Raw genomic sequence first — 16,048 nt, forward strand, 5'->3', positions numbered from 1 at the left:
AACAATGAAGGCACACAGCTTCAGTCCGGAGTATACTAGAAACTGGGCTCAATCTGCCCTGTTCTTAACATATTCATATGAGTAACAAAAATGTGCAAATAAGTACAAGAAAGGCACAAAAATAAAAAACTGCTTCAGTCTAGACTAGTAGATAACACAGCCATCATTTAAAGTGCATGAACATTAATAAAACTGCTTCAGTCTAGACTAATAGAAAACACAGCCATCCTTTAAAGTGCATGAACATTAATAAAACTGCTTCAGTCTAGACTAGTAGAAAACACAGCCATCCTTTAAAGTGCATGGACATTAATAAAACTGCTTCAGTCTAGACTAGTAGAAAACACAGCCATCCTTTAAAGTGCATGAACATTAATAAAACTGCTTCAGTCTAGACTAGTAGAAAACACAGCCATCCTTTAAAGTGCATGAACATTAATACAACTGCTTCAGTCTAGACTAGTAGAAAACACAGCCATCCTTTAAAAGTGCATGAACATTAATAAAACTGCTTCAGTCTAGACTAGTAGAAAACACAGCCATCATTTAAAGTGCATGGACATTAATAAAACTGCTTCAGTCTAGACTAGTAGAAAACACAGCCATCCTTTAAAGTGCATGAACATTAATAAAACTGCTTCAGTCTAGACTAGTAGAAAACACAGCCAGCCTTTAAAGTGCATGAACATTAATACAACTGCTTCAGTCTAGACTAGTAGAAAACACAGCCAGCCTTTAAAGTACATGAACATTAATAAAACTGCTTCAGTCTAGACTAGTAGAAAACACAGCCATCCTTTAAAGTGCATGAACATTAATAAAACTGCTTCAGTCTAGACTAGTAGAAAACCGAGCCAGCCTTTAAAGTGCATGAACATTAATAAAACTGCTTCAGTCTAGACTAGTAGAAAACACAGCCATCCTTTAAAGTGCATGAACATTAATAAAACTGCTTCAGTCTAGACTAGTAGAAAACACAGCCATCCTTTAAAGTGCATGAACATTAATAAAACTGCTTCAGTCTAGACTAGTAGAAAACCGAGCCAGCCTTTAAAGTGCATGAACATTAATAAAACTGCTTCAGTCTAGACTAGTAGAAAACACAGCCATCCTTTAAAGTGCATGAACATTAATAAAACTGCTTCAGTCTAGACTAGTAGAAAACACAGCCATCCTTTAAAGTGCATGAAAATTAATAAAACTGCTTCAGTCTAGACTAGTAGAAAACCGAGCCAGCCTTTAAAGTGCATGAACATTAATAAAACTGCTTCAGTCTAGACTAGTAGAAAACCGAGCCAGCCTTTAAAGTGCATGAACATTAATAAAACTGCTTCAGTCTAGACTAGTAGAAAACACAGCCATCCTTTAAAGTGCATGAACATTAATAAAACTGCTTCAGGCTAGACTAGTAGAAAACACAGCCAGCCTTTAAAGTGCATGGGGAAAAAAGGCACAAAACATAAATAAAACAGCTTCACTCAGTCCAGACTATTTGTGCAACAGATGAAGCTCAAAGAGTGGGCTAATTCTTTTTCTCCTTGTCATCACGTGTGAGAGGTAGATTTTTCTGAATGAAAACAAGCATCTGCAAGGGGTTCCGGGTATTTGTTCTGTTGTGTTTATGTATTGTTAGGTGCGGATGTTCTCCCGAAATGTGTTTGTCATTCTTGCTTGGTGTGGGTTCACAGTGTGGCGCATATTTGTAACAGTGTTAAAGTTGTTTATACGGCCACCCTCAGTGTGACATGTATGGCTGTTGATCAAGTATGCTTGCATTCACGAGTGCGTGTGTCAAGTCGTAGATAGTATGTGACTGGGCCAGTACGCAAAGGCAGCGCCTTCAAGGATTAATTGGCGCTCTGTACATCTTCCTGCGTCCGTGTACACAGCGGCGTTTTAGAAAGTCACACATTTAATTTTTGGAAACCGATACCGATAATCTTGAAACCGATACCGATAATTTCCGATATTACCTTTTAAAGCATTTATCGGCCGATAATATCGGCGGCCCGATATTATCGGACATCCCTAACCATTTATATATACCAGCTGAAAAGTCACGTTCTGGGAGAGAAAACTTTTGTTGGGAAAAACCATTATCATTAAAGGGGAACATTATCACAATTTAAAAATCAGTTCCCAGTGGCTTATTTTATTTTTCGAAGTTTTTTTCAAAATTTTACCCATCACGCAATATCCCTAAAAAAGCTTCAAAGTGCCTGATTTTAACCATCGTTATAAACACCCGTCCATTTTCCTGTGACGTCACACAGTGATGCCAATACAAACAAACATGGCGGGTAGAACAGCAAGCTATAGCGACATTAGCTCGGATTCAGACTCGGATTTCAGCGGCTTAAGCGATTCAACAGATTAGGAATGTATTGAAACGGATGGTTGTAGTGTGGAGGCAGGTAGCGAAAACGAAATTGAATAAGAAACTGAAGCTATTGAGCCATATCGGTTTGAACCGTATGCAAGCGAAACCGACGAAAACGACACGACAGCCAGCAACACGGGAGAAAGCGAGGACGAATTAAGCGATCGCCTTCTAACCAACGATTGGTATGTGTTTGTTTGGCATTAAAGGAAACTAACAACTATGAACTAGGTTTACAGCATATGAAATACATTTGGCAACAACATGCACTTTGAGAGTGCAGACAGCCCATTTCAGGCGCGCAAAGAACATATATTTTTCCACGATTTCAGCATTATAAATGTGCTGTTTTTGTCCAGTAAGATACATACTAACCTACAGTTACATACTTGCCAACTTTTGAAATCAGAAAAACCTAGTAGCCAGGGTCCAAGGGCCGCAGGCCCCGGTAGGTCCAGGACAAAGTCCTGGTGGAGGGTTCAGGGCTTCGCCCCCCAAAGCAAAATGATTATTAGCATTCAGACAGGTTAAAATGTTGCTAAAACCATCACTTTTCTATCAGTCACAGTGACTTTTCAAAACAAAAATATTACAGCAAAAATCATATGGGTTGATTGACATGTTTATTCTGTAAGCTAACTTCAATAGTTTGAAATTATTTTGACAGTTAATGCCAGTTATCCTGTCAACCTTTCACAAGACTTCAATTTGTTAATTGAAAGTATAAACAGTATAAACACTTTTTACAGTAAACAAATGGTAAAACAGTACTAAACAATTCCATTAAAAAAAAAATTGGTGTCATTATTAACTTTCTGTCCAAGCTTGTATAATCTACTGCCTTGTTCAATTGTAAAAAATATTCTGTGCCTAAAATTCACATTTCTATCACAATTATCATACTGTAAACATGGTAAGCTAACTTCATTAAAATGAATAGTCCTGTCAATAGCATGGAATTACAATTCAAATGAAGTTTTTTGGTAAGCCTTTCAAAAGAATTCAAAATATGAAAAATTAATGAAAATTAATTGAAGCCATCAGACACTTGAAAAGTGGCACATCACATCTCTAATGTAATCATTTGAACTTTTCAACAGAAATAGCACTGCAAAAATATTAAGGACATACTTCTGTATTTTGGTAGTTATGCTGTCAACATTTAACAAGATTTCTTCAACTTGGACTTGAAAGCATAAATAGTATAAACACTTTTAACAGTATGTCGTGCTGTGAAATACAGCCGACAGGATTGCGCACCAAACACGAAGCAAGGCCAAAGTGCATGCATGGTGCAGGAGAACAAAGGACTTCTTTCATTTAAGGGCTTCTGATAAACCATCAAACTCATTCGTTAAAAGGACTCTATAGTAATATAAAGCGAATTTTTCTGGACATTATCATGCAAGAAAAGTTTATTTTTGGGACCGCGATCACCGCGTAATGATTTTTAAAGGTTGCATTACAAACATTTAACTGTCCCATGTGATCAGCCAGTGCGATTGGAAATCCATGCTCAATTATTGCCTCCGTAAATAAAACTTCGGCATTTATCACATCCAAAGAATCTGTTTGGGCGACGAAAAACGTTGAAAGTTTTCCACTTGTATCGCGAGCAACGGCATTAGACTTGTGTTTTTTTGTCCCAACGTGGTCTTTTACATCGCTAATTCCTCCGTGTCCGATCGAAAAATCTTGTCTGCACAAAGTGCAATTCGCGTAGTTTTCACCCTTTTTTTTTTTTAATTAATGAAAAACCGTATTTTTTATCACTGCAACCGTAACCCGGAATAGGTTGATGAAAACCGTACGAATTACGGGAAAACCGGAGTAGTTGGCAGGTATGCAGTTACAGCTGAAGTGACCGATTAAAAAGATTTTAATGTTTTTAAGCTAAATTATTGGTAAACACAGTTTATGTATAATAATTTACGTAAAACCGCGAGTAATGAATAAAGTTTTCATCAATTAATATATTCTGTAGACATACCCTCATCCGCTCTCTTTTCCTGAAAGCTGATCTGTCCAGTTTTGGAGTTGATGTCAGCAGGCCAGGGAAGCTAGGGTCGATATTCTTCTCTTGATCATCTTCGGTGGCATAAGGGACGGTGTGAGCCAAGACATCCAGGGGGTTTAGCTCGCTCGTCTGCGGGAACAAACTGCCGCCATTGCTTGCCGTGCTACCGAGGCCCTTTGTCCCTGAATTGCTCACACACTCCGGCAGATTCAATGGGGGTCTGGCGGCAGATTTCTTTGACTTTATCGTTGGAAATGCATCTGCTTTGAGTGTCGCAGGATATCCACACATTCTTGCCATCTCTGTCGTAGCATAGCTTTCGTCGGTAAAGTGTGCGGAACAAACGACTGACCATTTCGTCGGCTTTCCTCACACCCTCGTATTTTGAACAAATTTTGTCCAATTTCTTGCCACTTTCGCATCTTTGGGCCACTGGTGCAACTTGAATCCGTCTCTGTTCGTGTTGTTACACCCTCCGACAACACACCGACGAGGCATGATGTCTCCAAGGTACGGAAAACAGTCGAAAAAACGGAAAATAACAGAGCTGATTTGACTCGGTGTTTGTAATGTGTTTGAGAAAATGGCGGATTGCTTCTCTGAGAGCGAATAACAGAAAGGCGTTTAATTCGCCAAAATTCACCCATTTAGAGTTCGGAAATCGGTTAAAAAAATACATGGTCTTTTTTCTGCAACATCAAGGTATATATTGACGCTTACATAGGTCTGGTGATAATGTTCCCCTTTAAAACCTTGTTGAACCTGCTGGCTTGGCTGCGGTGCTGTGTCTGACAGTGGGACCGCGAGGAAGCGACTTCCACAGTGTCCTTAGGATACTGCATGAACTCTATGAAAGCCCGTTTCCGCCACAAAAGAAAATACCCCAATCATGAGGTAAGTCATAATTATGAGATCTTTTTGACTATCGAGTATTCATTTTAGATTTTGTTGGTAAAAAAAAAACAAAAAAACAAATGTGTTGTTATGTACATTTTTCTTTTATTTCAGTTTTTGTAAAGAAAACACTTAACATTTGCTGCAATTTGATTTCATTGAAGGCACTTTGGCAAATCAGTCATTAAAACTACCTAATGTGACAAAGAGTGATTGATCCATTTGGAATAAAAAACATTTATAACAGCTGACAGACTATTTTGTTAAAAGCAAGTATGATATAGGAACGGACACATTTTATGTCGCTTCAACTCAAAAGTTTGCAAATTAACCGAGCCGGAGGCCAAAGACCAAAGTTGGCAGTTGTTTGTCATTGCATGTTTTTGATTTATTTGAAAGTCGTAAAATCATTTGGAAGAAGTTTGGTAAAGAGGGCTAGGATTGGTTGTATTGAATGCATTAAGTGTACTGTGCCTTTAAGAGAAGAGGCCAGACGTGAGAAGTTTGACTTTTTGTTGAATGAAAATGATCCGAGACAAACTATCTTTAGTTTGGATTCTAAATCATCTCATTTTGCCAAAACAATTTTGTATATGTCTACAGTATATACACATTTGTGAAGGAGGTTTATGAAATAATACAACTCATTTACTTGGCCGCGGGATTAAACATTTGAGGAAACGCCCCTTAATTGTGGTTTTTAATCAAAAGGTCAAACTTGCGCGGAAGGTAAAGTGTCGGTCATTGCTCCTCGTCGGAGGTTTTCCTGTGGCACTGCTGGACCTCCAGCTCCTCAGCGATCACCATGGCAGGGTTGATGGCAGCGTAGCGCGTCCCATGGAACTGACGCAAGTGGACCTACAAGATGAAAGAACACGTGGATGGTGGCCAAAATGTATTCTCAGGAAGAAGAAAAAAACATGCGAACAAGAGCAAAATACCGGATTTTCTGGACTATAGAGCGCACCGGTATATAAGTGCACCCACTAAATCTGAGAAGAAAAAATAGTTTGCCATATATAAGACGTAGCCACTAAATTTCAGAAGAAACACCAATTTGTCACATATAAACCGCACCCACAAAATCCCAGAATATTTTTTGTCATATATAAGCCGCAACAACCAAATTCTAAAAAAAAAAAAAAAAAAAGTTGACATATATACCGTATTTTTCGGACTATAAGTCGCAGTTTTTTTTCATAGTTTGGCCGGGGGTGCGACTTATACTCAGGAGCGACATATGTGTGAAATTATTAACACATTACCGTAAAATATCACATAATATTATTTAGCTCATTCACGTAAGAGACTAGACCAGGGGTCAGCAACCCGCGGCTCCGGAGCCGCATGCGGCTCTTTGATCACTCTGATGCGGCTCAGCTGCATACTTGACGACCCCCCCCCCCCCCCCCGATTTTCCCGGGAGACTTCCGGATTTCAGTGCCTCTCGCAGAAAATTCCCGGGATTAATATTCTCCGATTTTCACCCTTACAATAATAATAAGGGCGTGCCATGATGGTACAGCAATTAGCACCCTCTACAATCTGTATTAACAACGTGCCAGTCCAGCCACACGTTGTATGGGACTTCTGCTTGCACACGTAAGTGACAGCAAGGCATACTTGGTCAACAACCACACAGGTTACACTGACGGTGGCCATATAAAACAACTTTAACACTCTTACTAATAATGCGCCACACTTTGAACCAAAACCAAACAAGAATGACAAACACATTTCGGGAGAACATCTGCACCTTAACACAACATAAACACAACAGAACAAATACCCAGAATCTCATGCAGCCCTGACTCTACCGGGCTACATTATACACCCCCGCTACCACCAAACCCCGCCCCCACCCTAACCCTGCTCCCTCACATAACCCCCCCCCCTGTGCGTCGGTTGAGGTGGGCGGGGTTTGGTAGCGGGGGGTGTATAATGTAGCCCGGAAGAGTTAGGGCTGCATGGAATTCTGGGTATTTGTTCTGTTGTGTTTATGTTGTGTTACGGTGCAGATGTTCTCCCGAAATGTGTTTGTCATTCTTGTTTGGTTTTGGTTCAAAGTGTGGCGCATTATTAGTAAGAGTGTTAAAGTTGTTTTATATGACCACCGTCAGTGTAACCTGTGTTGCTGTTGACCAAGTATGCCTTGCTGTCACTTATGTGAGCAAGCAGAAGCCCCATACAACGTGTAGCTGGGCCGGCACGCTGATTGTAATGGGCACCAAATGCTGTACCATCACGGCACGTTCGAGAGAATAGTTGCTCTGAAATTCATAGTCTGCCGTAAAAATCGGGAGGGTTGACAAGTATGACGCTGTCAAGCGCCATTCATATAAAACCCGCGGACCGCTCTAACATTCAATTTTCATAATAAGGTGTGGGCCGTGTGTCTGAGACCCTTGGTTTATACATAGCACAAAGCAAAAAAAAAAAACTTTGTATGCAGTGTTATTTCATTTTAAATTTCAAAAGATTTTTGTGACTCCCATTGTTTTCTTTAATTTGTGAAACTGGTCAAAATGGCTCTTTGACTGGTAAAGGTTGCCGACCCCTGGACTAGACGTATAAGATTTCATGGGATTTAGCGATCAGGAGTGACAGATTGTTTGGTAAACGTATAGCATGTTCTATTATTTGAATGACTCTTACCAGAATATGTTACGTTAACATACCAGGCACGTTCTCAGTTGGTTATTTATGCCTCATATAACGTACACTTATTCAGCCTGTTGTTCATTATTCTTTATTTTAAATTTTCTTTCAAATGTCTATTCTTGGTGTTGGGTTTTATCAAATAATTACCCCCAAAAATGCGACTTATACTCCAGTGCGACTTATATATGTTTTCTTCCTTCTTTATTATGCATTTTCGGCAGGTGCGACTTATTTTGGCACTGTGGGCAGGTGCCAGATCATGCTGGAAAATGATGCAACAGATGCTTCCATCTGTTGAAAAGCTCTATGGAGATAATGATTTCATTTTCCAGCATGATCTGGCACCTGCCCACAGTGCCAAAACCACCAGTAACTGGTGTACTGACCATGGCATTACTGTCCTCGATTGGCCTGCCAACTCCCCTGACCTGAACCCCATAGAGAATTTGTGGGGTATTGTGAAGAAGAAGCTGTAAGACACCAGACCCAATAATGCAAATGAGCTAAAGGCCGCTATTGACGCATCCTGGGCATCCATAACACCTCAGCAATGCCACAGGCCGATTGCCTCCATGCCATGCCGCATTGATGCAGGAATCCGTGCAAAAGGATTCCCAACCAAGTACTGAGTGCATTAATTGACATTTTCAAATGTTTGATTTTGTTTTGCTGTTATAAATCTTTTTTTTTTTACTTGGTCTGAGGAAATATTCTAATTTTTTGAGATAGGATTTTTGAGTTTTCTTAAGCTGTATGCCATAATCAGCAATATTAAAATAATAAAAGGCTTGCAATATTTCAGTTGATGTGTTATGAATCCAGAATGTATGACATTTTTTTTTTTTTTTTTAATTGCATTACAGAAAATAAAGGACTTTATCACAATATTCTAATTTTCTGAGACGGTCTTGTATAAGACGCACCCACTAAATTCAAAAATAAATTTGTTTGCCATATATAGGCCGCACCCACCAAATAATAAATAAATAAAAAAATAAATAAATGTTGCCACATACAGTATAAGCCACACCCACTAAATTTTAGGGGAAAAATATTTTCCATACATAAGCCGCACCCTCTACATTTTAGAAGAAAACATATTTTGCCATACCTAAGCTGCACCCACTAAATTTTAGAAGGGAAAATAGTTTGCCATATATAAGACGCAGCCACTAAATTTCAGAATAAACACTATTTTGCCATGTATAAGCTGCACCCACTAAATTCCAAATTATTTTTTTTGCTATATATAAGCCACACCCACTAAATTCTTTAAAAAAAAAATTTTTTTAATACATATAAGCACTAAATTTTAGGGGAAACATTTTGCCATAAATAAGCCGAACCCTCCAAATTTTTGAAGAAAAATATATTTTGCCATACCTAAGCTGCACCCACTAAATTTTAGAAGGGAAAATAGTTTGCCATATATAAGACGTAGCCACTAAATTTCAGAATAAACACTATTTTGCCATGTATAAGCTGCACCCAGTGAATTCCAAATTTTTTTGTGTGTGCTATATATAAGCCGCACCCACCAGATTTTTAGAGGAAAAAAAATAGTTTGCCATATATAAGCCGCACTCACTAAATTTTAGAAGGAAAACGCAGTCTGCAATATATAAGCTGCACCCACAAAATTTTAGAAGAACAAATATTCTGCCAAATATAAGCCGCACCCACTATATTTTAGAATAAAAACTATTTTGCCATATATGAGACGTATCTACAAAATTTTAGAAGAGGAAAATATTTCGGCATATATAAGCCACAGCCACTAAATTTTAGGACAACAATTTGCCATATACAAGCCCCACCCACCAAATGTTAGAAGGGAAAAACATTTTGCCATATAGAAGACGCACCCACTATATTTTAAAAGAAAAATGTTTGCCAAATATAAGCCGCACCTACAACATTTTAAAAGGAAAACATTTTCACATGTATAAGCCACACCCATTAAATTTTAAAAGCAAAAAATATTTTGCAACACATAAGGCCCACCCACTAAATCTTAGAAGGGGGAAAATATTTTGCCATATACAAGGCGCACCCAATACATTTTAGAAAAAAAAACAACTATTTTGCCATATATAAGCCGCACTCACAAAATTTTGGAAGGAAAAATATTTTGTCATACAAAAGCCACACCCAATAATTTTGGGAAAAAAATAGTTTGCCAAACATAAGCTGCAACCGCTAAATTTTAAAACGCAAAAAATATGTTGCCATATATAAGCCGCAATCACAAAATTTGAAAAAGAACAAATATTTTGCTGTATTTAAATGCACCCACTAAATTTTACAAGCAAACAATTGTTTTATATATATATATATATATATATATATATATATATAAATAAAAAGCCACACTTACAAAATTTTACAAAGGAAAAATATGTTGCCATGTATCAGCCGCACCCAATATATTTTGAGGAAAACACATTCTGCAATATATAAGCCGCACCCACTAAATTTTAGAAGAAAAAATATTTTGCCAAATATAAGCCGCACCCACCGGGTGACCGATTGGAGACCTACGACCCCCTTGACATTGTTCGGGCACGTGGGTCTCTCCGAGCCTGTGGGGGCGGCCTCTATTACCGAGAAGGTACCAGCGAGACGGTCCGGTGCAGAGATGCCGCCTCACTCCCCCCGGTCGACCAATCGGAGACTTACGACCACTTTGACATTTTACAGGCATGTGGGTCTCTCCGAGCCTGCGGGTCCGCCTCAATTGCTGGGACGGCATCGTGTTCCCCCCCACCACTCTTTCGAGTGATTGATTGGTAACTTACCCTTGACATTGTTCGGGCATGTGGGTCTCTACGAAGTTGTGTGTCAGCCTCTATTACCAGGAAGGTACCCACGAGAAGGCCCGGTGGGGCGGGGCCACCTTATGTCCCCACACCCTGGTGACCGATCGGAGACTTACGGCCCCCTTGACATTGTTCGGGCATGTGGGTCTCTCCAAGACTGTGGGTCTGCCTCTATTATCGGGAAGGTACCCGCGAGACAGCCCAATGTGGAGGTGCCGCCTCGCGTGGGTCTCTCCGAGCCTGCGGGTCGGCCTCTATTACCGAGAAGGTACCCACGAGATGGCCTGGTGGGGCGGTGCGCCTCATGGTCATCCTCCCAATTCCCACCGGTGATCGATCGGAGACTTACGGCCCCCTTGACATTGTTCGGGCATGTGGGTCTCTCCGAACCTGTGTGTCAGTCTCTATTCCCAGGAAGGTACCTACAAGACGGCCTGGTGGGGCGGTGCGCCTCGTGACCATTCCCCCCACCCCCACCAGTGACCGATCAGAGACTTACAGCCCCCTTGACATTGTTCGGGCATGTGGGTCTCTCCGAACCTGTGTGTCAGCCCCTATTACCAGGAAGGTAACCACAAGACGACTTGGTGGGGCGGTGCGCCTTGTGCCCATCTCCCCCACCCCCACCGGTGACCGATCAGAGACTTACAGCCCCCTTGACATTGTTCAGGCATGTGGGTCACTCCGAGCCTGCAGGTCGGCCTCGAATGCCAGGAAGGGACCCACAAGACGGCCCGGTGCGGAGGTGCCGCCTCGCTCCCTCCGGCTGACCGATCGGAAAGCGAGACCAAGACGGGTTGTCTGCCCTAGCTGTCCTGCATCGGCGCCCCGCCGGTTCGGTGTTTAGGCGCCCTAAATTAGTGTTCCCATGATGCTTATGTGTACAGCTCTGGTAATGGGTACATTCGCACCCACCTGCACAAATGTACTTCAAAATGTAACAATCAAAATAAATATGACTTTTTGTTTTGTTTACTAGGGCATGCATGTATAATATGCATTAGTTTGACCATTTAAAATCAACGATAATAAAAAGGAGATGCTTGGAAATAGAATAAAAATGCCCCAAAAACTTGGAAAAACGCGATTCATAGCGTTACTTTTTGGTGTAACCATCATGAGCGTTCTGTTCATGTATATTTCTTTTATATTTTGATAAATCATCATATTTATGTATTACTAAATTTAAATAGGTATTGATCAATCTTTAAGCTGTGTGTATTTGATTTCAGTTTGCTTTTGACATCTTATTTAGAATTGTAGTTGAACATTTCACAACCTTGTGTTGCGCTCATGATGGCGTAACCAAACTAGATTTCATTTAATGATCTTATTTTGAATATTTATTCCCTTTTTTATATTTAGTATATTTAAATATACTATGTTTTATGCTTTTTTTCTTTTTGGAACATGTACTACACATATTATACAAACCCCGTTTCCATATGAGTTGGGAAATTGTGTTAGATGTAAATATAAACGGAATACAATGATTTGCAAATCCTTTTTAACCCATATTCAATTGAATGCACTACAAAGACAAGATATTTGATGTTCAAACTCATAAACTTTATTTATTTTTTTGCAAATAATAATTAACTTATAATTTCATGGCTGCAACACGTGCCAAAGTAGTTGGGAAAGGGCATGTTCACCACTGTGTTACATGGCCTTTCCTTTTAACAATACTCAGTAAACGTTTGGGAACTGAGGAGACACATTTTTTAAGCTTCTCAGGTGGAATTCTTTCCCATTCTTGCTTGATGTACAGCTTAAGTTGTTCAACAGTCCGGGGGTCTCCGTTGTGGTATTTTAGGCTTCACAATGCGCCACACATTTTCAATGGGAGACAGGTCTGGACTACAGGCAGGCCAGTCTAGTACCCGCACTCTTTTACTATGAAGCCACGTTGATGTAACACGTGGCTTGGCATTGTCTTGCTGAAATAAGCAGGGGCGTCCATGGTAACGTTGCTTGGATGGCAACATACGTTGCTCCAAAACCTGTATGTACCTTTCAGCATTAATGGCGCCTTCACAGATGTGTAAGTTACCCATGTCTTGGGCACTAATACACCCCCATACCATCACAGATGCTGGCTTTTCCACTTTGCGCCTATAACAATCCGGATGGTTATTTTCCTCTTTGGTCCGGAGGACACGACATCCACAGTTTCCAAAAACAATTTTAAATGTGGACTCGTCAGACCACAGAACACTTTTCCACTTTGTATCAGTCCATCTTAGATGAGCTCAGGCCCAGCGGAGCCGACGGCGTTTCTGGGTGTTGTTGATAAACGGTTTTCGCCTTGCACAGGAGAGTTTTAACTTGCACTTACAGATGTAGCGACCAACTGTAGTTACTGAAAGTGGTTTTCTGAAGTGTTCCTGAGCCCATGTGGTGATATCCTTTACACACTGATGTCACTTGTTGATGCAGTACAGCCTGAGGGATCGAAGGTCACGGGCTTAGCTGCTTACGTGCAGTGATTTCTCCAGATTCTCTTAACCCTTTGATGATATTACGGACCGTAGATGGTGAAATCCCTAAATTCCTTGCAAAAGCTGGTTGAGAAAGGTTTTTCTTAAGCTGTTCAACAATTTGCTCACGCATTTGTTGACAAAGTGGTGACACTCGCCTCACCCTTGTTTGTGAATGATTGAGCATTTCATGGAATCTACTTCTATACCCAATCATGGCACCCACCTGTTCCCAATTAGCCTGTTCACCTGTGGGATGTCCCAAATAAGAGTTTGATGAGCATTCCTCAACTTTATCAGTATTTATTGCCACCTTTCCCAACTTCTTCGTCACGTGTTGCTGGCATGAAATTCTAAAGTTAATGATTTGCAAAAAAATTTTTTTTTATCAGTTTGAACATCAAATATGTTGTCTTTGTAGCATATTCAATTAAATATGGGTTGAAAATGATTTGCAAATCATTGTATTGCTTTTATATTTACATCTAACACAATTTCCCAACTCATATGGAAATGGGGTTTGTACAATAAAGTCCCATATAAAATTATGTTTCTAGCAATACTTTAATTTTGCCTTTGAAAGTATGTCCATTAGTGGAGCTGTACACTTTTGCAAAACACTTCAATATCGAAAAGCCAAAAAAGCCACCTCACGAAAGCGCAAAAATGTTTCAGCGATATTTCAGAGGCTTTTCGAAATATGGGTGTTTCCGTTACCAGTTTCTTACTGCGATATTGAAGTTTTGCACATAACGGAAACGCAGCTCCTCTAATCGTGCAGTGAAGGCACCACCTTATACCTGTATGTGGAGGTTGACGTCCGCACTTCTGCAAAGGTAAGGGAAGTTCCCTCCAGTTTTCAGATGAGCTCGTCTGGCATTAGGAAACAATTTGTACATCTCCTCCTTTGCTTCGATGGAGAGTGCGCTCTGATCAAAAACCTGTGTGGTGTAGAGACAAACGTTTCTTTTACCAGAGCCGCGCCACGTCACCATGACGACCACATTCCCCGCGTGAGGACTTACGTCTATAATGGTCACTGCCACGTCGTGTATTCTGTGCGGTTCCACGTAAGAGTTCTGACAGTTGAGTGTTAGCCGTGATGCTAGCTCACTCTGGTTCAAGCTCTCCAGCTGCAGCCCATCGAATGTTGTGAGAAAGGAAAGAAGTCATGTGAATTTCACTTAAAAAAACTGAGCCCGTGGCATCTGACATGAAGCATATACTGTGGACTAGAGGCTGACCCAGCAGTGGATTTCATCTCCTGTCTTGTTCCACTCGCACACAAAAGATCTTGTCCCGTCCCAATCCTAGGCCAGAGTCAAAAGGAATCCTTTTCCTGTTCCACTCCTGGTCAAATACCTCCTTAGGGATGATGTTTGATAAGAAATTATCGAATTTGAGCCTATTATCGAATCCTCTTATCGAACCGATTCCTTATAGATTCTCTTATCGAGTCCAGATAGGTTGTTGTTTATGGAAAAAAACACACAATATTTGGTTTAACAAAAGCTCACTTTTATTATATAAGGAAAAAATGTAATCTAATAAATAAATAAATATTGAATGTTACCCCCCTAAAAAAAAAAAAAATATTGACTGTTGTTACCCAAAGTATATTAAGTGGGATTTTTCAGAAAAACAAATATATACAGTAACACAAAAACAACCTGTCTCTGATCACTATAGGTGTATAAATAATAATATAGCGTTAAATAAAATCAGTCCCTTGGGCACAAAACTGAAAATAATACAGCTCTCCAAAAAGTGCACTTCTGCTGCTATTTGACATAACTGTTTGTTATGATGCTTTGACATTTTTGCACTTTATTTCTTTATTGAAAGAAAGTCTGTTTGCAAATGTGGTTACAATGCTAAAAAATGAAAAGTTAAAGCTAAAAAAATAAATACACTTTATTGAGTTAACATTATTTCTTTATAGGGGGAAAGATGTTATGAGCTAGGGAATATAACAACTACACTACCCAGCATGCAACGGGAGTGACGAGCATGCGCGGTAGCCCCGAAAAGTGTTGTTGCATGTCGCCACCCGGCAGCTAAGAATGAGGTTATGAGCACGCTGTGAAAGTAAACGTCAACAACTCAGCCAACACGCCTCGTCTGCATAATTTATAATTAGACAGACAACACATATACAGTGTGATTTTGTTTTGTTTACAAGGAAAGAAAAACAAAAGTTAAAAAAGGGAGATCATGTCATATATGTTGTATATATATATGTATGTGCTGCGGTTGCTTTAAGAACGTTGCGACAGCTGCCGTAAAGGAGGTGCGTTGCTAGCCTGGTTGCTATGTTTCCGGTTGGTCGTAAAAGTGTTCGTCATGTGTTTGTACCCTGCTCAAATCTCTCAGTAAAGTTATTCATTGGATTATACCTTTTGTTTTGAACTTTATTACACCTTGGAGCGCTTTTTCCGGTCCATTTTTGTCCTGCTTTCGCTATCTGCACCTAATGACTGAGCTACGTGACGTCATTTCTTATGATGTCACACGGGGCATTTCTGGTCGGGACGGGATTCGAATAAAGAACCAACTCTTTTTCTTTACTATAGTGGTCTCGATAACGGGTACCGGTTCTCAAAAAGGGATTCGAGTCCGAGGACTCGGTTCTTTTCTTATCGAACAACCGGGAAAATCGGTTTCGAGTACCGGTATCATCCCTATACCTCCTGCTCCCATTTTTCTTCTTCATAGTCTTTTGATTAGCTCTTCTCATTCTTGTTGGATTACCTCGAGTTCTGCAGGATTTATATGGCACTTCATCTGTGTCATGTAT

The 16,048-nt window shown here is 40.1% G+C and overlaps 1 protein-coding gene across 2 annotated transcripts in view; it reads right to left on the minus strand.

The window, feature by feature from the left end:
• Positions 1-5,362: 5,362 nt before the first annotated feature.
• spg21 (SPG21 abhydrolase domain containing, maspardin) overlaps positions 5,363-16,048 on the minus strand; it is a 32,032-nt gene continuing 21,346 nt past the window's right edge. Inside the window, exons 7-9 of one of the 2 annotated variants that reach the window (XM_061980521.2) lie at positions 14,277-14,384; positions 14,052-14,192; positions 5,363-6,149 (exon numbers count right to left, since the gene is read on the minus strand). In XM_061980521.2, the coding sequence (XP_061836505.1) occupies positions 6,033-6,149; positions 14,052-14,192; positions 14,277-14,384 (366 nt within the window). In that variant the 3' untranslated portion in view covers positions 5,363-6,032. The remainder of the gene's footprint in view (positions 6,150-14,051; positions 14,193-14,276; positions 14,385-16,048) is intronic. The other variant, XM_061980522.2, reaches the window with a different exon arrangement.

The sequence above is a fragment of the Nerophis lumbriciformis genome, linkage group LG20, assembly GCF_033978685.3.
Source record: "Nerophis lumbriciformis linkage group LG20, RoL_Nlum_v2.1, whole genome shotgun sequence".
Classification (NCBI taxonomy): domain Eukaryota; kingdom Metazoa; phylum Chordata; class Actinopteri; order Syngnathiformes; family Syngnathidae; genus Nerophis; species Nerophis lumbriciformis.